At 36.9% G+C, this 27,527-nt stretch overlaps 1 protein-coding gene across 1 annotated transcript in view; it reads right to left on the bottom strand.

Annotated features, from left to right (window-relative positions):
• Positions 1-27,527, bottom strand: part of LOC117421068 (ankyrin-2-like) — a 137,687-nt gene that overhangs the window by 54,241 nt on the left and 55,919 nt on the right. Inside the window, 19 exon segments of the mRNA XM_059030808.1 lie at positions 292-327; positions 1,932-2,035; positions 2,761-2,863; positions 4,291-4,432; positions 8,368-8,440; positions 10,014-10,112; positions 12,658-12,756; positions 13,107-13,205; positions 13,898-13,996; positions 16,015-16,212; positions 16,876-16,898; positions 16,901-16,973; positions 18,484-18,582; positions 19,462-19,659; positions 20,138-20,236; positions 21,711-21,809; positions 21,911-22,009; positions 24,144-24,341; positions 24,630-24,728. Coding sequence (XP_058886791.1) covers positions 292-327; positions 1,932-2,035; positions 2,761-2,863; positions 4,291-4,432; positions 8,368-8,440; positions 10,014-10,112; positions 12,658-12,756; positions 13,107-13,205; positions 13,898-13,996; positions 16,015-16,212; positions 16,876-16,898; positions 16,901-16,973; positions 18,484-18,582; positions 19,462-19,659; positions 20,138-20,236; positions 21,711-21,809; positions 21,911-22,009; positions 24,144-24,341; positions 24,630-24,728 — 2,039 coding nt within the window.

Below are 27,527 nucleotides of genomic sequence, written 5' to 3'. Positions count from 1 at the left end.
AAATTATATGCAGGAATAAGTCATTCCTGTTAATGGAACACATTCTGCTATTAAGCAAATAGAATGGCGTCATACGCATGCTTTGCAGTTACTGTGGTAAATCAATCACAAGGTACCCCTAATGGAGTTTTAGTACTGTAAATCATGTGAACATAATTGACCAAAGGATCTCAGCATGAATTAATTTAACTCAAAAGCACTGAAGCATCCCGAGTGGCAAGGAGATAGTGAGATTACAAAAGGGCAAAAACAGTATAAGACATTAAAGAAAGCCATGGTGCAGAGGTTCACCTGCTGTTGTCATGGTCAAGGCATGGAGAAGAGCGGCTGAAAACAGAACAGAGACTTTAGCACAAGAGGAAGCGAGGAGAGAAAAAAAAATAGGAAACTGAAAAAGAGAGACTGAAATATGAGACGGGAGGAAAAATTAAAAAAACTAAAAAAGCCACATGGTTTATAGCCATTATATGAATTATAAGTGATTTGTAAATAAATAAAAATAAAACGTAAATAATAACCTACCCACCTTATCGACTGCTTTTGATGTTGTTAGTTCAGAAAGTATAATAACAACATGGTGTACATTCAGAAGGTTCTTGGTTTAAATGGCACTTTTTTGTAGTAGTAGAAATTTATAAGGGGAGGTTCTCTGGGTTGGCTTGTGCACTAGGGTGCATTGTAAGTAATCAGGAGTTCAAAGTAATGATTTAGGCCCATTTCTCAAATGGGGACTGTTACATTTAGGTTCTGGCTTGTTTTTCTAAGAAACACCCGCTGAATACAGCAAGGTTAAAAGAGTAAATTACCTTGTTTACTTTTAGCAATCATTATTACTAACATTATATTTACAAGGACCTAAAGATTATTTTAATAGATGTTTCATGTTATTATTGCATGAATAAAAGGCACAATAGTACCTTAAATATTATTAATTCACTTCAACCATGATCCAGCAGTACCATCTTAAATCACATCTATGTCAATATCACATCTATGCTACTATCGGCCTGAATTATCAAGATCTTTACGCCCAAAAAAATTTGCACCATTACTTAGGAAAGGAAAATCAAATTTAGACCTTAGACATACAGTGCCCTTGACCTAATTGAATCTTCTAAGTTGTTTCAACTATGTATTTTAATTTATTTTATTATTATAATTTCTTTTTAATTTTTGATGTAAAGGCAAAGCAGGCCACATGTATCAAAGTGTTATGGTATAGAGTTATGATTTAACCCCTTTTTGTACAAGCTTACAACCCAGTGAAGCGAAGGTCATGCCATATATTACTCAGCCCTTTGAGCTTGGCCTACAAATATGGTATACCAAATCATTTTCTAATTCAGCCATTCAAAAAGTTAAGGGCCCAGCATAAATAACAGCATTGAGGTATGTCCCCAAAGCATGTCCCCCTTCGTCAGGCAAAAGTTTTAACAGGAATGCAAAACGTCTAATTATGCAAATATCGACCCCTGATTGAGAAAGCATAATGAATAATGAATGAACTATAATATGGAAAGTAAAACAAGGGTCTGTGTTAAAACTGATGGGGGCTAGTCTACAAGGAATAATAATTACCACATAATGAAACTTTTTGTGGTCCACGTTATACCCAGAACAAAGTGAAGAAAAAAAGAGGTTAGACCTTATAAAGGTCATCAACATAAATATTCAAGAAAAGCATTATAACAAAAGGCAGTAACTTTGAGAAATACATTTATTGCCTACACAAAAATAACAATGTTTTGTAATGCTTTACAATATAGTCCAAAGTAATTTAATGTTGTAAACTGTAAGCTGTTTGAGAACTCCATACTAAAACACTAAGCTGCAAGTCTTTTCAATGAGTGCAATGCACTGTAGCTCATTAGAGAGCATTGCTTTCCCCACCACACCCCCTGTTGCTCAATGCTGTGCTTTTAGTTACCTACCCTGAATGAATTGGGCTGGAAGAAAGAGCCACATTGTCCAAGTTCTCGGTACACCAGCTCAGGCGGTATGAGTCCTTTTCAGGCTCCCTGGCCAGGGCAGACACCTAGTGGGTAATAAAGGTGTGCTTGTTAGGATCGTACTGAAATGCCCCTATTTGAAAATGTTAGAAGCCATGAGTCCAGTAACTTAGCTAAAAGCTACATTCATTTTTGATTCTATGAATTTACAGGATAACACTGTAAGTGCAAGCTAAACAAAAGGGTTACATTTATATTGGGATATAATGTACAGTACAGTATATAGCTCAATATATAATAAAAAGAACCATTTAAATTGTTACTATAATCATTTGTTACAGATTTTCAAATGTAGCTTAAAATAAACTAAACTGTTATTTTAAAGTACAGTACTTGTTGAACCAATAAGGAACACAACCATCCTTTAAACATTTCTAGACTCATTACCTATCAATGTTATGCAGTAACTATCTTAACATTCAAAATACACATTTGTATCTAAAATGTTCCTGTTAACAAACACAAAAACAACACAAAGAATATCTTAACATTCCTTTACATCTACTTAAAAAAAAAAGAAAACACATCCTATCAATTTGAAAGACGTTTTTTCAGATTGAATGCCTTTTCAATCTGAAGAACTGAAGGAGCAGCCTGTTAACTTGCTGGCACACCACAGGACTCTTATAAGCAGTTTAGTGCATACTAAGTAAGAAAGTACTGGCTTTCTAACCATGCTGGAAAAGACTGTCAGATTTTACATAAGGTTAACACACTGTGAAGCAGCTGAAGTAGAGGAAGAGTGACATACCTGGTGGTTGGTGGCAGCGATCATGTCCTCGATCATGGCACTGTCCCTCAGGTAAGAGCCCTGGCTCTGTGTGTGGGACCTGTCTGAACTGAAGGACCGCAGGCTGTTGGGTTGGCAGGTTGCCATGGAAATGTGGTGGTGAGATGATGGGGTGGTGGATGAGGGAAAGTGGGAAAAAAGCTTGCTATGAGCGTATTATGTAACTTCCAGGGGGGTGAGCACTTGAATGAAAAAAACTTGAAGGGCCTGTTTGTCCATGCCACTGCTGGCAGCACAGCAAGAAACAAAAGGTAATATATCTACTTTGAAAAAAGAAACTACTGTATTACCCTACTATAAATATTGCAGAATTTAAACAGCATCAAACAATTCTGCAACACTCTCTGTTGCTGCTGTATTTTTATATTTAATATCTTGAAGTTTAGATGTATTCCAAAATGTACTTCACTGTACTGTATTTTGCTTAAATCTACCAGCAGTTTACAGTACTAACCTAAATAGTGAGGGGTTCCCAGATTACCCATCATACATGTTTCATTCTGACCCCTGGAAGGTACATTTAAGCAAACTCTGGACAGCCACGTGCTGTCTGCATGTGCCTTACTACTGTACAGCATATCTATGGTGTCTAAAAAAGAAACTACAGACACAAAGTGCACCTCACAATCTAGGAAGCAAGCTAAGGAAAGCTTGGGAGTAAAGCGATGGATATGTATGTGCAGGGCAGGGATTTACAGTTTGAAATCTCAGGTACAAATCTGATTACATTTATCTTCTGGCTTTGACTTCACTCAAGGTGATAAAATTTTCTAATTCATATAAGAGAATTAGGAATTTTAGAATGAAAAAGCATTGGCACCAAACAAAGGCTAGGTTTTTTAATCATTTTACAGTATCTCTCTCGGATCTACCGATATTACTTTAAGTTACCCTTTATTAAGTTCTGGGGATGAAGTGCATTGACAAGGCAGTGAAGACAGTGGAAAGTGTCCTGTATTGTTGCTGCCCACAGTACCATGCTTTAATGGAGAAAGACAGGGTTATGCTGCCCGTGTGTGGATATAACTGAGAAAACCTCAACCTTAAATCTTTATTTTACTCAAAGCCAGCAACAATACCACAGTAGCAAAGGGAATATAGTCTGCCTACCTGTGCATGTGACTATGGAAGCATAATGAAAATGAAATAGGAAGAAAATGGTAAAATAAATGGTATTGTAGAAACAGATACATATACATTTGACATTTGTGCATTCAATTTGCTGATCTGATATTGAATATTCATGAAAAAACAAAGCTCTAAACAGAGTTAAAGGCCGTCAATTTATTTACGGTCAAAATATAGACAATCTACTTTGAAAGCACCAACACCTTTTCGTGTTTTTGTTGTCAATGCAAGACCTTAACAGATTTGTACAAATGTCATTCGCAGGAACAGATTACCTAATATTGCTAGAACATGCTCCTGGTATAAAATGGATTACATGAAAACAAAAGGGGGCAATGTTAGGGATGAAATGTCAATAAATACCTTTCAGATCGGCCTCCTTCTAAGCTGAACCTTAAGTAATTCATACCATCCAGGTACTGGCCGGGTAGAGAGTCATCTCCAAGCTCTTTGAGATCCTCTGCTCTCAGGTACTCTCCTCCATCCCCAGTCATTGTATCATCACCTTTGGAGAGGGAATAATGTAGTTGATGGCTTATTCAGAACACCTGCAGCCTTGCAAGTGCAACACCAGGTTCGGCAAACAAAACACGAAATTCACAGCACCATAGCAGCAATCAGTGGGTGCCAGATAAAACACACACACACACACACACACACACACATATAACTCTGGTTTTGTTTTTCATTGATTGAAGGCTTTCCTCATCAATGGTATACAATTTTATTCTTAACATGTATAGATTGTAGTTAATAGAAGACTTTTGACTACTGCCATTGTTCTTATCTTTCTAGGCCACTGACTACTAGCAAACTGCAATATTATTCAAAGGAGTGAGCCAACTTAATGAGATATTTTGGCAACCCCCCCCCAAAAAAAAAACTCCACATATATCTGTGACTTTGGTGCAAAATACACAAACATATGCTTAGTCTCTAGGGATATGTGGGTTACATTGTGGACTGGGATACTAGCTGGGTTTTAGTTAAGACACCTGTTTCAAAAGTGGTTATACGCAAGGCTGACTATGCACTCCCTAGAATTATCTGACACTGGGACAGCACTACTGCATGTACACGTATATAGGAAATCATTATCTGGAAGACTACAAGCAATGGAAACCAAACACTACAGCTGATAGCTGCTGCAAATGCTGTTAATGCAACTTTATGTACTTTCAGTTTTTTAGATCATCATCGCATAAGTTGCTTTCTGCAATACACGGTTGTGTAAATCTTTACTTTGATAGGAATAAGCACACAATTCCGAGGACATACAAAGAAAGAGGCACAGTACTAGTGTGAAGCTCAAATGAACTCTCAACTACTGTACTCCCTAATGCCGGTCAGTAACTCCAAAACAATGTTTGCTATTAAGCTCTAGAGCACAGTTGCCACTACTGCAGAGCCAAAATCTCAGCAAGAAGCAATAATACTGGACAAGGGTAATTAAAACATACTGTAAACTGACACTGGATTTCTGTTGTCAATATCATATTGGCTTCCTGAAACAGTAAAGGTTAAAAAAAAAATCAGTAAGTTAATACAAAATCATTTGGCAGATGTGGTTTACATGCTGGAGACAAAAGAACACCAAGCAATACAGCAAAACTGTTTCTTTTAATGATTTGTAGTGGTTTTGGTGATTGTGCCATTACTGTAAAAGACATTGAATATTCACAAAAAGCAAAGTTCAGTTTAGTAATTGTGTCGTATTCATACATACTAAAAATGAACAGCACAACCATAACTGTTCTATTTATTTTCATTGAAAGTATAAGTACAGTAGTCTCAGGAAAACCGATAGTAAGCAGTAAAATCAATACAGAACACCCCCGATTCCAAATCTCAAAGAAATTCCAAAGAGAAGTAGAATGGGGGAAAGCCAAACCAGGCAAAGTAAACATTTGAAAGAAGCACTCACAAACAAATGTCAATGTCATTTTAGTTAACTAGAAGATAAACATGGCTCTCTAATGCATTTTTACACCCATCTAGCTTTTGCAGTATATTTATCATCTATCTGAACTGATATGTTATATAAACATATTTTTAACAGTAAGATATAACACTTTTGTAATTGTAGTTGTTTACTGGCAGTTTTGGGGAGAAAATGCTGCCTCTGATATCTCACGACAGCCAGAATCACAAATGTACCTGCTGTTTCTCATAATACAAATAACAGTTTTCACAAGGTCTGGACAACTCAACACTTGGAAGCAGATTTAATTTTCACCTTCATTTTTTCTACTGGTATGCAGGGGAATAGCATTACCATAATTCTTTTTTTTTTATTATTATTTAGTGTGTCCAATTATAATTTTCCTCCCGATTTTCTCCCAATTTGGAATGCCCAATCGCTTTCTCCTCACCACAGCAATTCCCCACATGGCTCAGGAGACCCGAAGATTCAATGGGCATCCTCCGATACCGTGACCAAACCAGCTTCCTTTTTTAACCCAGGAACTCGAGAGCGGATGTCAGCGAGCTACGGACCTCTGAAGGCCAAAGGCCAGTCCTCAGGTGTCTTCTTTGAGCTCACTGGCAACCTGGCCAGCAGGGTTTACTGTAGATCAATGAAGAGAAACAGTCCCTGCCGGTTTTACCTCCTTAACCCACGGGAACGCCTGAGCCAATGCAACGCTCCCTTCAGAGTCCTCAGTGAAGACCGACCTACTTCACACAGCCAGGATGCAAACCTGCGCTGAATGACTCACCCTGCACACCACGCGGCAGCGCTTCTACCAGGTGAGCCACTCGGGGACCCCCTCATTACCACATTTCTATAATAAACAGCAGCTCTGATTATGACTTCCAAAGACAATTGTCTTTCAGTCAACTATTAGCAGGTTTCTTGCAAGCTGTCCTTAGAACACAGTACCTCTGAAAATAGAATAGCTTAAATAGGCCTGGCTCAGGAAATAAATAGCAAGTATGGTTTTGGCCAAATGTGTAAGAACAATAGTACCAAAAACAAACATGATGCAACTTAAAAGTAAACTTAATATAGGTATTCTAACATTCTTTTTGGCATACACACTGTCCATCCTTTTTCTGAGCAGGTTTCCAGACTAATAAATCTGTTTTACTCATTATGAAGCTTCATATTGCCAATTTCTCAATTATAATAAAATCAGGTGTATTTGGTGGTCAGCCATTCATTCATTAACCTGTACAAGGTGCCCTATTATCCACATTAATCAAATCACCATAAAGGCATTTTCCTGCTTGCAACACTAAGAGATTTGTAAAAGCTTGATCCACAAAATCTTTAAACTTCCAAGGCGACTTACAGAGACTAGGGTGTGTGAACTATGCATCAGCTGCAGAGTCACTTACAACTGCGTCTCACCCAAAAGATGGAGCACAAGGAGGTTAAGTGACTTGCTCAGGGTCACACAATGAGTCAGTGGCTGAGGTGGGATTTATGAAGAAATATATTGTTTTTTGGGCATTTACCGAAAGCTTATTGGTAAAGGCAATTGGTTATTCTTGAGATTTACCAGTAAATGTCTGAAGTAAAGCATTATCATGTTTATTTCAGACATTTACCACTTTACTTGGTAAATGTCAACATTTACCAGTAAATCTTGAGATTTGACAATATTCTGACTTTTACTGTAACATATGCATTGAGTATGACTTGAATAAAGTGAATGCTGGTTAAACATTCATAACAAACAAGAGCATTCTATGTACTGAATAAACACAATTAAACTCAGTACTGTAAAAAAAAAAAAACATGCTGTTAAGATTAGACACAGGGCAAAGTTTTTTTCATAACCAAAGGAGCACTGCAAATCTGTATACCTTCCAAGTCGATAGATTCTCCATCAGTAAACCGCTCATCATCATACAATTGTCTACGCGCTGCACGACATACAATGTACATTTAATATGAGAGTAAAGGACATGACAAATACCATCCCTACCCTGTTCACAACAGTGAAATAAATCTCTAAACAGTATACTACTGAAACCATTCATTATGGACCCCCCCATAAATCCATGAAACTTGGATGTCTTGTGAGATATCAATACAATTCATGTATTCAATATTTTCTTTAAATATTACAGCTTTGTATCACTTTAAAAACTGTATTTCACTCTTTATACATAGTTTTGTTTTTTTTTTACTGTAAAATACGTAGCAATTAAAATGTCTTTTTTCACTTTACTGCTGGTGTCAATGGCCACATCTGTTTATTTTTTAATTCATTGTCATTTCACTACAGAATGGCTTGTACTGTATTTGTTGAAATGCATTTAGAGACAGTATACATCTTGAAACAAACACCTTTCGAATGCTGTCTCTTTTTTTTAACATACTGTAACAAGGAACATACTCATTACTGAACATAATTTTTTGGCCAAATAAGAAAGTACCAAAATGAAGACACAAGTTGATTGCGTCAACAATAGAATATACTAATGACTCACCCTCCTCATCTGATACCTCCAGAACCTCAGTCATGGTCTCAGGTACATTCAGCTTGTGTTTTTCTGTCACTGTCTATCAGGGGAAGAAGGGGAGAGATTAAAAACAGGGCATTGCTGTCTGGGAGTCAGTGAAGGCAGCATGGGCTGATTCCAGTAGTTCTTTGCATGGTGCTTGGATCTTTGATGGTCTGCCAGTGTAGTATCTTGTCCTTGTGTAGCTCAGTCAGCCTCAGTACTGTGTACTGCCCATATTAAAGCAATAATTATACAGCTGCAGAGCTTCTATTATTTTGTGTATTTATTCTGTAAAAGCTTGCAAAAAAAGTAATTTATAACTCTGTCACAGATTAAAAACAATGTACTGTATATTAAAACATGTTTACAGTCATACACATTCACATGATGTTGTGTATACAGTATTCAATAAACAAAGAAAAATTTACAGTGTCAGACCTAAATGAATAACCTTGTCTTTAGACAAAATACCTTGTCTTTAGATAACAGTCTAAAAAATGTCTTATTGCTTTGCAGTTGATAATATTTTATTCCAGATTTTTCAGTGAATTATTCTGTAACCAAATTAAGTTTGATTGGAAGTACTTGGTTTCCTCTCCCCATTCACTCCCTGTAAGACATTAATAAGACCCCATACAGTACTTAGAAACAGAAATAGGTTTGATATCTGCTTTCTAGATTGTTTTATTTAAATTCAATTACATCATTTTGTCCCCTCATTTGTGTTTTAATGATACAATAAAAACAGGCTCATTTTGGCAAAAATAAAATCCAGACTGAAAATAAACCTATTTTTTATGACTCACAAGAAGAATCAATGTCATCATTTAAGGGAAATTAGATTGTAGTATTTTCATGTTTCTGTCTTTCAATAGCACTGGGAATTTTCCAGCAAGTATTTTAATGTTGTCACTTTATTATTAATTCATTGTCAGATCTATTTATAAACCTCCATCTAGTCAGACCTGCAACCCACCCCCTCAATCTCTCTCATCATTCTCCCTGCATGCTGCATCTTCATACCACATCCATAAACCCTGCAAGCTTTTCAACCTTAATAGTCTCAGTCAGAAAATATTGCATCACTTTACAGAGAAAATTATGAAGCAACACTTTTTTTTTTTTTTCCGTATCAAAATTATCCATATGCCCGATTGGTAGAAGGAACATAATTGTCACAATTTTTGCTGATATTATAAAGTGCTGTCTCTGCTTGCTGGAGGTATCCTTCACCTATTCATAACAGTCATTATAATCATTAATTTACTTCCTACAGGACAGCCAGTGCACAATGCATCTGTCAGAGGTGTGAAGTGGAATTGTACCACCAGCAGAACACATGTATTCTGTACATATCTTGTGGGGGAGAAGAAAGTAGTAATTCTACTAGTATGATGACTACTACTAGTAACACTACCACTAACAATAATAATAATAATAATAATAATAATAATAATAATAATAATAATAATAATAATAATAATAATAATAATAACATAAAGGACATGTTTGTTGCAGTGGATAGTTCTGGGACAAGCATACGTCATTCCTATTTTCAGAACTATCGCAAAACATTATGCAAGTGCATCCTATGTCCACAGAAATAACAAAAAGGAGGGTGCAGTACTCACAGTTGTTGTGGTGATGACCTCCTCGGTTACCACCTTCAAAGTATCAACCACAGAGATATATCCAAGACGCCTGGCGATGGCCAGGGCTGTGTTGCCATTCTGCAGAGAGAGATGAGGCCGCTTTAAACCAATGAGCAGCAGCTCGTCAGGGCAGTGCATTCGCTTTCTTCTCAGTGAGAACAAGCCCACAGCAGCTCACAGCAGAAAAGAGGGTACAAGTCCTAGCCTGACTTCCTCTTAAGCACAGAACATGACCTTTTTATCATGCAAATTCAACTGCTTCTGCGTTTACTTACTACAATTTACATACATCAATTTCATATTCAGAGAATTCATACTGTTTGAATTACAACTCCTGTGCTACTTAAAAAGCGTGTAATCTCTAAATATTGAATTGATGCACTGTATGCAAATTTAGTTTGTTAGTATACACAGAAGCTGTTGGATTTTCATACAGTACATCAGTTTAATATTTAGAGAATACATACTTTTATTTGTACTGTATACCACAGGAGTTGTAATTCCAACATTAGCATCTTCTTTTGTCAGTATGATCTGACTTATTTAACAACTCACCATTTCTAAAGTATTTATAAGACAATTTGAATTTTTACTTTCTTATGGAATTAAAAACCTGCACCTGACATCAAAAGTTAATTATGGTGTTTGTTTTTTAGAAAATACATGCTGAGCATATCAATTTAACTTTTAAGATCATAAATTAGTAGATATACAGTATTTGTTGCACTAGACTGTCCTTTGTCCTAAATATGTCTAGTATGATCATTGCCATATTTACAACATAAACACTATTATAAACTGTTTATACCAAATCTAGCCAATACATCACAAGGCTAGCTACTAACTTGATAATGTGATAATGATAATGTGAAACAGCCTAATTTTTAAACAGTAAATGAACAGTTTTTAAACTATTGTCAAGTTTTTCGCCACTAGGACTGAATAAAGATATTTTAGATCAGCCCATTTTTTTTTTTCTACACCAGCATCAGATAAACGGGTTTGAACAGGGAACCTCTCGACCCTGGTTAGGATTAGGGATGGGAATTTTAAACGTATAAACTCCAAAGAAGTGGTTAAAAGTTTAATAATATGCTAGACGTATAATTATTGAAGTGACAAATTTCACCAAACGCACATTTTTTAATCTATTAATTTTAGTAATTTATCGTCACCTGCTCTAGTGCCACAGTAAGGGCAGATATTATAAAAAGGTAGCTTTTCTAATTGGTGCAACAGAAAGATTGACACTGGGGCGGGTTTTATTCTTGGTCGATCTGAGCTTCACTGGTGCACTCTGTTTTTCTGCTCTAGTAGGCGTGGTATGGTATCAGTTCCACGGTGTAATAATATTAAGCGTTTATTTTTTATTTTTTTTAAGTTTGTTAAATATTTTTTTAAATAAAATGGCATCTATAAACAAAGGAATGAAGCAAAGACACTTTTGGAAGTATTTTGAGGAACCAGGCGAGAAAACCGTGATATGTAAATAATTATGCCAAACAAAATTGCCGTACCACAAAAACCTGTTTAATGCTTCATCATTTGAAATGAAAACACATTCAGAAATTACTGTGGATTGAGTTTAAAAAAAAAAAAAAAAAGCAAACATCCATAATAACCAGAACGCTTTGCTGACATTTATTTAGCCCTTACACCCCTGCGAATACTGATAACATGATTTTAAAAGGAACTTTAAAAACTAAATAAATCAAAGAACGCATACGTGTAAATAAATTATGTATAGGCTTTAATTTACCAGTACAACTTTCACAGATCATTTGTTTAAAAAAATAAACAAAAAAATGTCCTTTATCTGTGAATCCCTGAACAGTAGTGTTATAATAACAATGTATTGGAATCTGCATTTCATAGATTATGTAACATATGCAGCTGTGTTTTTATTATTATTATTATTATTATTATTATTATTATTATTATTATTATTATTATTATTATTATTATGAATGGTTTTGTTTTGTTCTTTTGATATAATATAATATGTAGAAAAAGGTTTAGTTTAGTTTAGTTTATTCACTTTGTGCCCACAGTATTAATTTTTTAGCATTACATGAAGGACATGCGCTATAAGATAGTTATATTTAAAAAAAAAAAAATGTGTACAGATGAATCTACTGGTTAATCAACTAATGCCATAAATTAACTCATCACGAATTTGAAGCCCTAATTTCAATATATACTTTGGTGTGTGTGTTTTTTTAGTTTCTTTTTGTTTTTACTTTGTAGTTAAGTCTTTAAGATGTTCAAACGTTATTTTTAGGTTTCTTTGCTTAGAAAATACTAACCAGGGCTGTCAATATACATCATATTGTAATATAAATAGTGTGTGTTTGCAGATATGGTTTAAACGTTTAAACGCTGACACCTCATAGCATTTAAACGTTCATAAAAATGTAACAGAAGCACATCCCTAGTTTGCAGAAAGGTAGAACCATCTAGATCAAAGTGGAATGCACTATATTAATGCTATAACCATGTTATTCATAGGCGCATGAACGCTGCTATCGACATCATTTTTTGTTTAATGCATGCAATAGTTCTGCTTAAGAGACACACTTTGTTATTTCCGATGCATGTCATAATTATTTCAATAACCACTCACCACAGTGACTGCATTGGGCTTCGCCCCATGCTGGAGGAGGGTGTTGATGATGTGGGTGTGGCCCTGCTGAGCAGCCTGATGCAGTGGGGTGTATCCATTCTGATAGGTGACAGGAGTAAAGGAAACAAAAACCATGAAAAGAGGAAGTACTTTATTAGTTAAGCATCTTCTACTTTTACAGTCAACCACTGTCTGTCCTTATGAGGCCTACTACATATTTAAATACTGCAGCAAACAAATAGCCTGAAGGGTCATATCACATACACTAATGTAATCGGTTCACAACTGACAATTACAGGATACACCACTTACCCCCCCCCCCCCCCCACCCCCAACAAAAAGAAAAAACAGACATTGATGCTATGATTTTTAACCACATCCAGATTAATTTGCATGCATAAACTTTCATGCAACTACTTTGAGGCATAAAAGTAATAGGGTGTTTTTACCTTAGTTTTAGCATTGACGTTTGCGCTGTGCTGAAGAAGAAAGTTTACCATCTTGATGTTTCCATAGTGACAGGCTACAATCACTGGAGTGTAGCCCAGCTACAAGAAAACAAGGACAGGGTTTATATGGTTATTATTATTATTATTATTATTATTATTATTTATTTATTTATTTATTTCTAGCAGACGCCCTTATCCAGGGCGACTTACAATTGTTACAAGTTATCATTATTATTTTTACATACAATTACCCATTTATACAGTTGGGTTTTTACTGGAGCAATCTAGGTAAAGTACCTTGCATAAGGGTACAGCAGCAGTGTACCCCACCTGGGATTGGATCAACGACCCTTCGGTCAAGAGTCCAGAGCCTTAACCACTACTCCACACTGCTGTTATTGTTATGCAGTAATATTTACTGGTATGTTCAAGGGTATTGCATGTCAAGATGGAAGGCAGCCATAGAGTAGACCCAAGTTATTGTCTGTAATGTGTTATTTAATAGCTCTATAAAGCTGCTATAAATGCCCTGGTGTCTTGCTGTGTATTTGCAGAGAATGAGACAGACACCATGCTAGGCTGAACTATATACAAGTTTACTAGAAGTATGCTACAAGTGCAAATGCAGGCATGTTGTTGGTTCGATATCAGTGTGTAGAATGACCCCTGTGGGTAGAGCGGGAGTGCTATACTCCTGTACAGCTACATGCAACATATGGAGCTGTACTCCAGAGTGGATATGTGAACACTACAGTACCTATGCAGTACCAAATAGAAAAATTGATTGATACCTTCGTCTGCGCATCAAGGTTGGCGTCATGTTTTGCCAAGTTTTCTGCCACGGTAACCCTGTCCTCCTGGGCTGCCAGATGGAGTGATGTCAATCCAGTCTGTAAATGTCACACAATCAATGGGTATGGTTTACTATCAGAACAGTAAAACGCTGGTTGGTACTTTGATTTGAGTACATCCCAATTTTTATTCTTTTTTTTTGTTTTGTATTTTGGTCTAGTTGACACTGTAATGAAACTTGGCTTCTACTGCAGACCAGTAAGTTGTAATTGTTTTAAAATGCTTGCAAATAGTCAAAGCATACATTATAGTTATAATGTACATTTGGATGGTAGAAACCATAAAAAAACACTTAAGACCATTCTGTGCTGCAGAAAACAATTACATTTAGTAGTATATTGTTATAATGTGGTAAAGGATACCCTCACAACACTCAAGTGTCTAACACCTACAGAGGGTTACCTGAGAATGTGTGATAAGGTTTAGTAATTGAGAAAATGCTAATATGACATTTTCAAATGCTAATAGAGTCATTTTGAACACTATTTAAAACATACAATAATAATAATATATAACATTCACTTGAATTGGTAAAAATCTATATTTAATGTTTGTCAAACCTTGAGAATCAAATATTGTCCAAGAAAGAAAATTATTTTACCTTTTGGCATTTGTCAACACCTTCCAACATTGCTTTGCCACATAGCAACCAGGAGTGTAATTGAACATACTGTTACTCGTGGTCATATCATATAGTGTACCCTGAGTACCAGTTTCTAGGAAACATCAATTAAAACATTGGCCATTGGCAGCAGTGTGGAGTAGTGGTTAGGGCTCTGGACTCTTGACCGGAGGGTTGTGGGTTCAATCCCCAGTGGGGGACACTGCTGTTGTACCCTTGAGCAAGGTACTTTACTTAGATTGCTCCAGTAAAAACCCAACTGTATAAATGGGTAATTGTATGTAAAAATAATGTGATATCTGTATAATGTGAAATAATGTATAATGTGATATCTTGTAACAATTGTAAGTCGCCCTGGACAAGGGCGTCTGCTAAGAAATAAATAATAATAATAATAATAATAATAATAATAATGTTTGAAATTAGGAGTTTGGGCATGTACAATAATAGTATTATAAAATCCTGCCAAAACTAAAGAATTAAAAGTTAGAGAAAAAGCTGGGCCACTGGGGAAAAGATTTATCATACTGAACCAAAGGAGAATTTATTTGCTTTAACTCACAGGACAACTTTGAAGCATAAATGTAACAACTATTGACCTGCATGACTGCAAACAGTAATTAATTATATACTGTTCCTATAAACAAATACAGAGCTAACAATTATACAATTCTATAGCGCTGTCATTTAATTATTTATTCTTCGCACAGCATTTGTTAACCAATTTTTCACCAACCGAACCTGAAAAACACCTTTAGTGTGAGGTGAACACTGCTTCTGATCATGCACAAGCAAAACAAGATGCCTAATGCATCAGAGGGACAATGAAATTATTTTAAAGAGTGCAGTAGGAAGTAGCATGACAAATAGCATTAGGTAGGGCAGGAGGTTTTTGAAGGAGCGCTGACCAAAAAAAAATAATTATATATGACCTCTTAGAATTACTATCACTGGTCCCCTTTACTTTTGTTGTAAATATTTGGTGTTGCTTATTTGTTGTACTTTTTTTGTAATACACAGCTATTTCAATGACAAAGCTATACAGGTTAAAGTTGTTGCTGCTTCCAGTGCCAAATAACTTCCTGTGCTCTAGTTTCACTCCAAATGGTCAGGCTGCAATCAGGCCATGTGATCAGCTACAAAGGAAATAATGAAGTACCAGCAAGAACAGTACCCTTATATTCTGTCCTATCCTTCCTTGACCAATCAAGTTAGTGTTTACAGAGCAGTACAAATCCAGGGCTTATCAGCCACTGCTATGGCTTCTTCTATTTTAGGAAGTTTTCTGACTCATAACAGTTTATGTCCTACAGTAAAGTACATTTTTAATTGGTATGCTCGTTCTTTATTGTTAATGGGGCTGACATTGGGTGAATGGTATAAGAAACATTGAAACCAAGCACTTCCACCAACAATGTGATTTGCTGCTGTTACCTTTGTTCCCACATTGATGTTGGCCCCTTTCTTCAGAAGCAGGCCCACCATGTCGGTGTGTCCTTCCTGTGATGCCAGGTGCAGCGGCGTCACGCCCTGCTTGGTGAGAATGTTAGTCTCCGCCCCGTACTCCAGAAGTGTGCTGGCTATGTCCATTTGGTTCTTCTTCGCCGCTATGTGCAGTGGAGTGTATCCATTCTACGTATGCACACAGAGAGAATAACAATCTATACCAACCCCTTTTCTAAAAAAAGCTTAATGTTTTTTTTTTTAATTTTTATTATTATTATTTTTTTTATGACAGTATAAAAATAATTGTGCTTAATTTGTAATGTGGACTAATTTTCACCATGGAATAAGAGCGACAAACTAATCATAATTTGGGATTTTGTCTTGTTTCTAAGCCTGGCAGGAAAAGGCCCATAGAAGCACCTAGTTCCAGTAGAGCAAATAGTTATATACTTAAGAAAATACTTTCAAGTCACCGGTATTACAACTGTTTATGCCATCTAGTGTCATAGTTTTTTAAATACCCAGTTTTCTTCAATTTTGTACAGCTTGACGGCCATATACTTCACAGAAAAAATGGAGAACAAATTGGGGAAAATTGGATACTTTAAAATCATAACACCAAAGGCAATCAGGTTGAAATCCTTTCAGACTGGTAAACTGAAGTACCACAGTATCCTTTGATAATAAGAACAGTGCTATGGTACGTTGCAACACACTATAGCATGTGAATATGTAATTTGAATGAACATAATGTATTTATAGACAAATTCAATGATGCTGATGCAGAGTGTTTTTTGTAACAAGTGCACGAGACACAGCTGCTGAAGTCCCTTTGCCTTGTTGTCTCACCTTGGCAGTTGAATGGGGAGAGGCCCTTTTTCCAGTAACAGCATTGCCACCTTCTGGTTATCATAGTGAGCAGCAACATGAAGAGGGGTGAGGCCATTCTGTAAGGGTGGTTTAAAAAGTACTGCATAGATCAGGGTTAGCAGGGAATAAGCTGCTGTTAGGCAAATAAACAAACCCAAAAACTGTGCGCATTAAGAAATGTATTAAAGTGTGCTAGCTGCCATGTTTTGTTTTACTTAATGAATTCAAAAACAAAAGGGGAAAGTTATTGATGTTGTTACTGAATTTAATTACATAAACAAACCAAAAAAATTAATGGTACATTGAAGTACTTCGTATAAAGTATTGCTTACCGGTATTTTTGCTCTCAACATAGCCTCAACAGAAAAATATAAATTGTCATTAACTACATTTTCCTTTGTCAAATTTCTTAATCAGTATGCAAAGAACACGTGTGTGTTTTGTTTTTGTTTTTTTCACAACACAAAAAAGATCAACAGGTCACATAAGAATACATTAGGTCCAGTGGCAACTGCACAGGGGCCCACGCACTCAGAGGGCCCTAGAGGGATCCGAATGTTTGGAAAATAAAAACCTAACAGTGATAATATCTTTCACATTCATATTTGCAGATTTTACCATCATATTCATATCATTGTAGCTACCAGTGCCAGTAATTACATTTTTATTCTACCTCATTTCATCAGGTACTACTATTCTCTTAATTATGTTTTTTTTAAAAATGGTTGAATTAAAATAAGCTTCCTAACTTTTTTTTCCTCGTAACTGTCTTTGCATGGAGGCTGGTATGAGGCCCTGTTTTATGTTTTGTTGGCGTCTCTATCAAACTCTGCAACCACTTGCATTTTAGTCTAGTGGTTTCTCAATATTGCAAAACAGTTTCCTACTGTCTTCATGGAAGGTTTTTGGGTACTGTTCAGCAGTCTTTTGCAATTCTATTCTGTGTGCATGATTCATCCTGTTGTTTACATGGAAGCTGTTAACAGGTGCTGCTGGGTACCAAAATAAACGAAAGCATGCTTGTATTTCTCATTGGAAAAAAATGATTTTCTGTGCGAGAAAATTTCTGTGAATTTCTGCGGAATCCTGGAGGGACCGGTGATTAAACTTATTAGTGTGTGATTAAAAAGAGTGTAGTATTGGAAGTAAAGATGCACGCAAAATGCAATTCAAGTAGGGGAGTAGAAAACCTTCTTATTACATGTAGTCGTATACTGTTTCATACATGCTAACATTCTGAGAATAAAACAGTGTTAAATATTGAACATTTGACTTGGCATGTTTTATGTTTATAAAAGTATTACATAAAGGTCGGGGCCCAAAATAAGGTCCTGCACCGGGGCCTATCTTTCTCTTCCTCCGCCACTGATTAGATTTTACCATTTGTATATAAAATACTGAATTTTATACCTACTTTCTTGTGATTTGACAGTTGTAAAGTAATCATTTAATCAAATATACTTCCCTTAGACAAGCACAGAAGAATAATGTTGATAATGTCAGAACTAAGCATTAGTTTATTTAATTGGCATTTCCAATACAGAATGGCACAATGAACAGTGAAGATACCTGTTACAATTCTCTTACCTTCCCAGAAGAGTCAGGTGGCGCCCGGCGTTGCAGGAGGAGTTTTGCCACATCCAGGCTTCCATATTTAGCAGCCACATGCAGGGGGGTGAATCCTTTCTGTAAAGTTTTAATTTGAATGTTTATTTGGGGGGGGGGGGGGGGGCAGGACAGACGGACTGCAGTTTCAATCTTTAAGTGCTATAACACAGATACAAATGTCTATGACGCAATACATAGAAGAACATGTATAAAATGAATGTTCTATGTTTAATATGTATAACAATATATGTTATCATGCAACTGTTATTTTTAGGTTTATTAACATATATGCAGTAATACATCCTGTAATTACAGTATGTTCCTAACTGATTTTAATGATGGCATTCACAGAGGTTCTGTGTATCCCTGTTAAAATACTGCATTGAGCATTCTGTGGCCATATTAAGCAGCAAGTTCACATATCTGTAGGAGCCATGAGCCACAATGAAATCCGAATCTTGTTACTATGCATTTCTATATCTATAAAATCATACTCTAGATAGATGTGTACTATATGTAGGTGATAAAGAAAATATACTGAATATAATATTTACCTTGTCTATCTATAAAAATATGTAGTGTAGGTATATAGTGTATTTCCTGTAGCAGTCTGATTAAAATGGGGGTTCAGCCTAGTAAAGCTGTCCGCTCAGATGCAGGGGGAGGTAAACACTTAACAGTTCTTCTCTCCGATAACCACCCAGCTGCTTACTGCTGAACTGATGCTGGAAGGCAAAGGGAGGATGCAGATGTTCTATCCCCATCTCTCCCAGCAGGGGCTGCTGTGCAGCAAGGAGGACTGTCACCAGAGTGAAACTGCAATATGATGACTAACTGCTGCAGTTCCCTTAACTAGCTTGGCTATTGTAACAGAGGGAGGTGTAAAAGATGTACATTAAATATATAGAAAAGGGATGAAAATGAGTATAGTCAAAGTAAAACACCAAAGTGATTTACCTTTGTGGCTAAGGAGTGTGAGGCTCCAGCTTCTAGAAGAACTGAGGCCACATCCACTTGCCCCTCTCTGGCTGAGATGTGCAGTGGGGTGTAGCCGTTCGTGGTGGCTGCATCAGGGTGTGCCATGTGCTGCAGTAATAACTGCACGATTTCTGTTTTACCCAGACGGGAAGCAATGTGTAGGGGGGTCTGATCCTCCTGAAAAATAATAACATACAACCACAATCATACTGATGAAAGAGAACCTAAAAGTCCAAAAACAAACGTGTTGAAATGCGTATTGTTACCCATTTCCCCCCAAAAAACTTTTTGTATTTCTAAATAGAGAATTTGTATTATTATTTTTAAGTTTAAAAAAAAAAAAAAATCTCTGAAAACATAAAACGATGTTGCATATGACCGAAGGATGTATGATAAGGGTATAATGTTTTTACTTCTTTACTACCAGAAATAGTTACACTTATAATAGGTTTATAAATGTAGTAAGACCACCACTATTTATTTAACAGTGCCACAGTGCTGGAGTAAAAATAATACAAACAGTACAATAAAATAATGGAGGTCATAATTGCAAGCCAGAAATGAGTCTGTTTTTTCCTCTGATAAATGCGATATTCCTATGTAGCGATTTAGAACTGGTCATAGTTACACAGTGCTTATTGTACGAGTGACTTACCCTGGCTCTAGCATCCACAAGTGCTCCATTTCTCAAGAGGCAGCGGACAACTTCCACCTGCCCAGCCCGAGCAGCCATGTGCAGGGCCGTCTCCCCGCGCTGCAAACAGAACAGCACAATGACCTCGTCACACCTGAGTACAGTGAACACCCTCCCTGTGACCAACTTAATACAAAGATCAGCTCATCAATGACAGCACTCTCTGACAGTTCCTTTAAATAGGACAAACTGAAAAATCTCGCTGTTAGGACCAGTTCACAATTTAGGCCATTTTGCTTCCGTTTGTTGGTTGAAAAAGACATTCTTCTGGACCACACATACCACTTTCCAAGCAAGTATCACTGTTACGGACTATACTTGGCATTCTTTTCCAATTCTTTCTCAATTTTTATTTTTTAAAACTCACTGGGGTCAGTTCATTTAATTTAAATAACATCATCCCTAATTCATAAAGGACCCAGGGTTATGGAAAGTCAAACTTCCAACAGTACATGTTAGACTCTTTAATTTAAAACTCTTTAATTTATTTATGTTAGTAAAAAAAAAAATAAACTAAGGCAAATTCAAATTGTAATGATTTCAAATTTCAAATCTCTAAAATACAGTACGTTTGCTTAAATGTTTGCTGCACAAAACAGAAAATGTAACTCCTTGTTTGTCAGCTTCAATTTTTCTCTTCGGTAGCGAGACAGTCCTGACCTTTTACATAAAATTTATATGATTGAAATGCCCAAGTTCAGAATGCTGACATTTTAATTCTCAGCAATTAATTCTAAACACTTCCATTACAGACAGTGGAGGTTCCTCTAATTAGGTTTTATAGCCAGAGTGAAATTACAAGAGAGGACTTGACAATTCCTGAAAATATATGTTCATAAAGTGTGATAGGAAGTACGCTAGAAAGAGAAGCATTGTGTATGACAGAAAATAACAGTAAATCATTTATAGGGGGAAAAGGCAGTCAATATCTTGTGATGTATAGCAAATATGGTCAAAAATACTGTAACTTTACAATGTCAAATTAATAGCTTTTGTAAATAGCTGCTTATTGTACAGTGTATGCTATGAAACACAACAGTTTTACTGTTTGTACTTTATTGCTGAAATGAATGGTGTGTCATTTTGAAAAAACGTAAAATATCAAGACTGTATAATATAGTATTTGTATTTTATTGGGTAAACCTCCAGAGTTGTACTTTAATGCCCTCCTGCCTTAGTGGTAACTTATGAAGACCTTAAATACCAATCCATTATGACAGTGCTTGTACAAGCTATCACAAGTGACATCTCTTCAAAAGAACACAACACAAACATCTTCCGGCAGCTGTTATGCTGCAGTAAAAATACATGTTCAAAACTTTTGTGGTTACAGCATTTTCTAAGAAGAGAGAACCCTTCATAATATAGCTTTTTAAATAGTTTATTTATGCTGCTCATACCTTGCAAAGTCAATAGTTCCATTGTGGTCATCTAGATAGATTACATGACACTGCTTACATATTACATATGCAAAATACTGTCTACATTTCCTGTTCAGAATTTGCTTCAAGAGGATAATTCAAGCCATACTCACAATGTTAGTGACATCTGGAGAGGCTCCATTCTGCAGCAGGAGCAGGACTATATTCAAGTGGCCCATGAAGGCAGCCACATGTATTGGAGTAAGGCCAGACTGTGAAACAAAACAACAAGGTTTTACTGCTGCAAGAGTCTTGATTGAATAGAACCTTTTAGGACAGTGTTACTTTGTAAGTAACCAGTAAGAAATTCTACCTCTGTTATGGCTTGGATTGAAGCGCCATATTTCACAAGGAGTTCCATGACTTTGACTCGGTTTTTCTTGCACGCAATGTGCAGTGGGGTAAATCCATTCTGTGCGGGAGACAAACAAATCAGCATACAAAAATCTCAAAAAACTTTGCTTTAGCTGAGGTGCTAATATATACAACCCTATCTTTTAGAAGAAATGATCTGAAAATAGCATTTTTGTCTCATGCAAATCATAAATCTGTGTAGACATGTTCACTCTTAATTTTAGTCATTTGTATTTAAAGGGTAACATGTTTTGCTTTCCAAATCAGATCTCTTCCCATGTGATACAAAGATACTTTGTTTTTCCATGGCAGAGGATTTGTGAGGCTGTACATGTCTATAAGGACAACCCTTTTGTATGTCTTTGTTCATCAGAGTCACTTGTCAAAACATGTTGTTAACATGGTTTGAAGGGACCGAGGATGAGATCTATTACTATGTCCTTTAAACTGAGCTGTCCGTACAGTGTGGTTCTTTATAGAGTTACAAATAAACTACTGTCATTTTTGCTATAAACAGCTATCTGACAAAGAAGATGTAATATCTGAAGTACCGATATAATAAAAAAAATTCTGACACTATGAAGCTAACCACACATGTCCTGTCAATATATACAGTTATAGTCCAAAGTATATATACCCCAATGGAAATTTAGAATTTCTAGAAATTTCTCAAAAACAAAGACATTTTAGGAAAAATCTTTTGTACCAAAAGTTTTGTTTTTGTGGATGAGGAAAAAAGTTACAAGAAATCAATTTCTGCAATTATTTATTTCAGCAATTTATTTGCAAAACTCCAAAAATGCTAATTCAAAAGTATTCATACCCTGACAAGGAAAATGAAATTAATAACTAGTTTAGGCACCTTTAGCAATAATAACCTATTTTAAATTATTAGGATATTTGTCAATGAGCTTTTGGCATGATTCTTTAGTGATTTTTGATCATTCTTCAACGCGAAATTGTTCCAGTTCATTCAAATTCCGAGGACTTCTCTAGTGCACAGCCTTATACCAAAGATTCTCAATCGGATTTAGATCAGAACTTTGACTAGGCCATTCCAGAACCTTGATTTTATTCTTCTTTAACCATTCTGAAGTAGATTTTGATGTGTGCTATGGATTGTTGTTCTGTTGGAACGTCCAGTTGTGCTTTAAACCAAGTTTTGTAGCGGAGGGTTTCAGATGATTGGCCAGTATCTTTTGGTATGCTATGGAATCCATTTTACCATGTATTGGAACTACATTTCCTGTGCCATTAGAGGAAAAACAGCCTCATATAAGGATATTACCATCACCATGCTTGACAGTAGGTATGATGTTCTGTTCTTTGTACGCATCACCAGACTATCAGCGTGACCAAATAGCTTGATTTTTGTTTCATAATAGGAGAAACAAGAGGCACCAATGACGGCATCAAAGACATACAGCGTTATCACACAACAATGTTAGCAAATGAAAAGCATTCACAGCTTGAAAGAAAGGCTTGAATGAGGCTTGTTTACTTGCAACCAATTCACTTTGAATATCTTTGGCAGTCAATCTGGGATTGTTATTAACCTTCCTCACAATTCTTCTACTTGTTTTTGGTGAAAGAATCTTCTTTTTGAAGGAACACTGTGACAGTACCATGAGTCTTTTACTTCTTGATGATAGAAACAACAGATGAAATTGGGATAGTCAAATTCTTGGAAAGCTTTGTGTATCCTTCTCCAGCTTTATGATAGCTCTTTACTTTTTCCCATATTGACTTATTGGTAATGACAGCTATCATCCTATATAACCCTTTTATACTCGCTAAGAATGTTCACCTACAATCCAGCATTTTCTAGACTTTTCTAGAATTAGGTTCTGCATTATCATATTGAAATTTCTAGCACCTTGTAGATAATACTTTCATAGCATCAAAGGGTATGAACAGTTTTGGAATAGCATTTTTGGAGTTTTGAAAAAAAAAAATTGCTGAAATAAATAATTGTAGACATCTATTTCTTGTAACTTTTTTTTCTCATCCACAAAAGCTACAAAAGATCTTTCCAAAAATTATCTGTTTTCAAGAAATGTATATATATTTATGCAGTAGCATCAAATATGAACAAGCATATTGGTGCTTGATCTCTCAACCAAGTATACATTTACATACACATTTTAGTGTTTAGGCAGTCTACTCATTGATAATGTGTTATGTGTGTTTACCAGTGCACGAGCATTGGGATTGGCTCTCTTGTCCAGAAGAAGTTTTGTTACTCTGTAGTGACCACAGTGCGCAGCAACATGAAGGGCAGTCAAGTAGTCCAGTGTGACATCATCTACAGGTGCTTTGTGCTGCAGCAGGTGTTTGACACATTCTACATGGTCTCCTTGGGCAGACATGTGAAGAGGAGACAGTCCATTCTGCAGATAAAAATAAAAAAATCAATAACAAAACCTGTGGTACTTCTCCCCGTTATCTTGAATACACATTGAATCTTTCTGAAATTATAACTTACAATGATATTCAAAAGCCACTTGATACTATAACTTAATTTGATACAACTGTATTGTTATCTGTAATGGGATTTGGGTTTCATACAAAGTATATGTTCACTCTTTGTACACTGTTGTGTAGTTGCTGATATGTGACTGAACATTCTAGAGAATGAGCTGGGACTCTCAAAGACCTTTGAGTAGACGGTAATGTACCTTTGTCCTTGCTAGCATGGGCGCGCCCCTCTCTAGAAGAAGCTCCACAGCTGGGTCATGCCCACTTCGTGCAGCACAGTGCAGGGGTGTGAGCCCATCCTGAAACACAGGACCACAAGTAAAAACACTGTGATTCATCAAGGAGAAACAACCCAATAGTTACAAAGACACATTTCAGTCCGGAGGTAGAACTGTAACCTTCTCCTCTTAACAGGGCTTAACTATGGGCAGTAGTGTGGAGTAGTGGTTAGGGCTTTGGACTCTTGAAACTTGAAACTATCTCACCTAAAAGATAGTTCAAGGTGGGCTTCCATTTATGAGTTGAAAGTTTCTACAATGCTCCAGTTTATTCACAATTAAATCTGTGAAAACTGTTTGTTACAGAGAATAAATTAAAATCCATTTCTGTTTCTGTTAAAGTCTATGGGTAAAGTGCCGGCTCATTAAACCTAAATATAATCTGCTGTACACAAAAGTCATTATACAAAAACATAATCCTATGGTTTCTCATACCATTTCTATGCTGATGATGCTCAGATTTTCCTCTCCTTCCCCACCTCTGACTCCACCATCTCCTCCCGTATCTCTACCTGTCTGTCTGCTATTTCCTCCTGGATGCACTCGCATCACCTCAAACTCAACCTCTCTAAATCTGACCTCCTTTTCTTTCCCTCCTCCTCCCCCTCCTCTGATCTCTCTATCTCTGTTCCTCTGGAATCTACCACACTCTCTCCCTCTTCCTCAGCTAAGAACCTTGGAGTCACCCTGGACCCCTGCCTCTCTTATTCCCAACACATCTCCACTCTGGCACGCACTTGCCGATTCTTCCTGAGCAACATCCGAAGAATCCGACCCTTCCTCACCAACTATGCTACCCAGCTCCTGGTCCAGGCCCTGGTACTCTCCCGCCTAGACTACTGCAACTCCCTCCTGGCTGGCCTCCCTGCGTCCGCCACCCGTCCGCTCCAGCTCATCCAGAACTCTGCTGCCCGCCTGGTGTTCTCTCTGCCTCGCTTCGCCCACACTACTCCACTACTCCGCTCGCTCCACTGGCTCCCGATCACCGCTCGCATCCAGTTCAAGACTCTTGTACTAGCCTACAGATGCCTTGACCAGACTGCACCCAGCTACCTCCAGACCCTCATCTCTCCCTACATCCCCACTCGACGTCTCCGCTCCGCCTGCACTAGAAGACTAGCTCTACCTCCGTTACGCTCCCCTGCCTCCAGAGCCCGCTCCTTCTCCACCCTCGCCCTGCAATGGTGGAATGACCTTCCTACAGATGTCAGGACTGCCCAGTCCCTGACCACATTCCGGCGCCTCCTTAAGACTCACCTCTTCAAACAGCACCTGTAGGACTCCTCTGTTTGTATCCTGGGACACTATCACCCTTCATGTAAATGTGCTTTATTTTGCTCTTATCTGCCCCCTATTTTACTGCATTTAATCCTGTACTTCAGAATACTGTAATCTGCCAAGTGTTTAACCTGTAGTACTTTGTATTTAATCACATCCTGATGTAACTATTACTATTTAATCATATCCTGATGTAACTATCACTATTATCTGCTGTATTATTGAATTTTGGTTTGTCACACTTGTACTTTGCTTGAACAAAAGTTATTGTATTTTTTGCTCTTATTGTATTACTTGTATTGTAACACTTGAAATGTATTTGCTTATGATTGTAAGTCGCCCTGGATAAGGGTGTCTGCTAAGAAATAAATAATAATAATAATTATTATTATTATTTTTAAAATCCCCAAACAAAATGTAAATGCACATGCTAAGGAATTATGATGAAGCTGATAATGACAATTTGGTTATAACCACGGAAATAGCATCTTGACACAATTAGCAAGCTGAGAAATAACACAGAAATTAGGTTGCCGAGTGTGGCTGTATATAACTTTTAACACTGTGGATTTTCAGGCCTTACTTATTATTAGCAACTGTGAATCATCCATATTGTAAGGCAATATTAATCCTTATTAAAGTGACTTGAACCGACCAAGAAATACTGTGACTGATTTTGCAATTTGTTTTGATGTGCACAACTGACTTCATGACTCATACATTCTGTCACAGAAAATGTTTTGGCCTTCTGTGGTGTAATTCATCACATTTCTATACAAAAGCCTACCCTTCATCCAGCTCACCTACTGGTCCAGGCTCAAGGGGATGCATGCACAAGTCTACTGAAGTCCTACAGGAACTCAGGACAACTTTATTATTGGTTTCCATTGTACTGCTACCCAAGATATTGGAGCATTCTTTCAGAGGTCTAGAGGTGAAGAGAGGGCATAGAGGCTGGGACAAGAGTCTTCCCATTTAAATGCAACACTGAGCATGCACCACTGCACCTACCTCTGCTGGACCCTACATACACTTGACCATAGCAAGCACAAGACACGCAGAGATTATAGGAGGCTGTGTGGTCCAGTGGTTAAAGAAACGGGTTTGTAACCAGGAGGTCCCCGGTTCAAATCCCACCTCAGCCACTGACTCATTGTGTGACCCTGAGCAAGTCACTTAACCTCCTTGTGCTCCGCCTTTTGGGTGAGACGTAATTGTAAGTGACTCTGCAGCTGATGCATAGTTCACACACCCGAGTCTCTGTAAGTCGCCTTGGATAAAGGCGTCTGCTAAATAAACAAATAATAATAACATAACAAGAGGCATCAAAGACATACAGCGTTATCACACAACAATGTTAGCAAATGAAAAGCATGCACAGCTTGAAAGAAAGGCTTGAAAGAGGCTTGTTTACTTAAAACAAGATGTTCTGCAGTGATTACAGTACAGTGCTTGATAATACCCAATGCTAATAATTACACAGTACAATCAGTTAGAAGCCCTGAGTTTTGTAACTAACCCAACCAAAGGATGCTTGTTTTG

Source organism: Acipenser ruthenus, chromosome 1, assembly GCF_902713425.1.
Source record: "Acipenser ruthenus chromosome 1, fAciRut3.2 maternal haplotype, whole genome shotgun sequence".
NCBI lineage: Eukaryota > Metazoa > Chordata > Actinopteri > Acipenseriformes > Acipenseridae > Acipenser > Acipenser ruthenus.
This window is presented reverse-complemented; position numbering and strand designations above follow the sequence as displayed.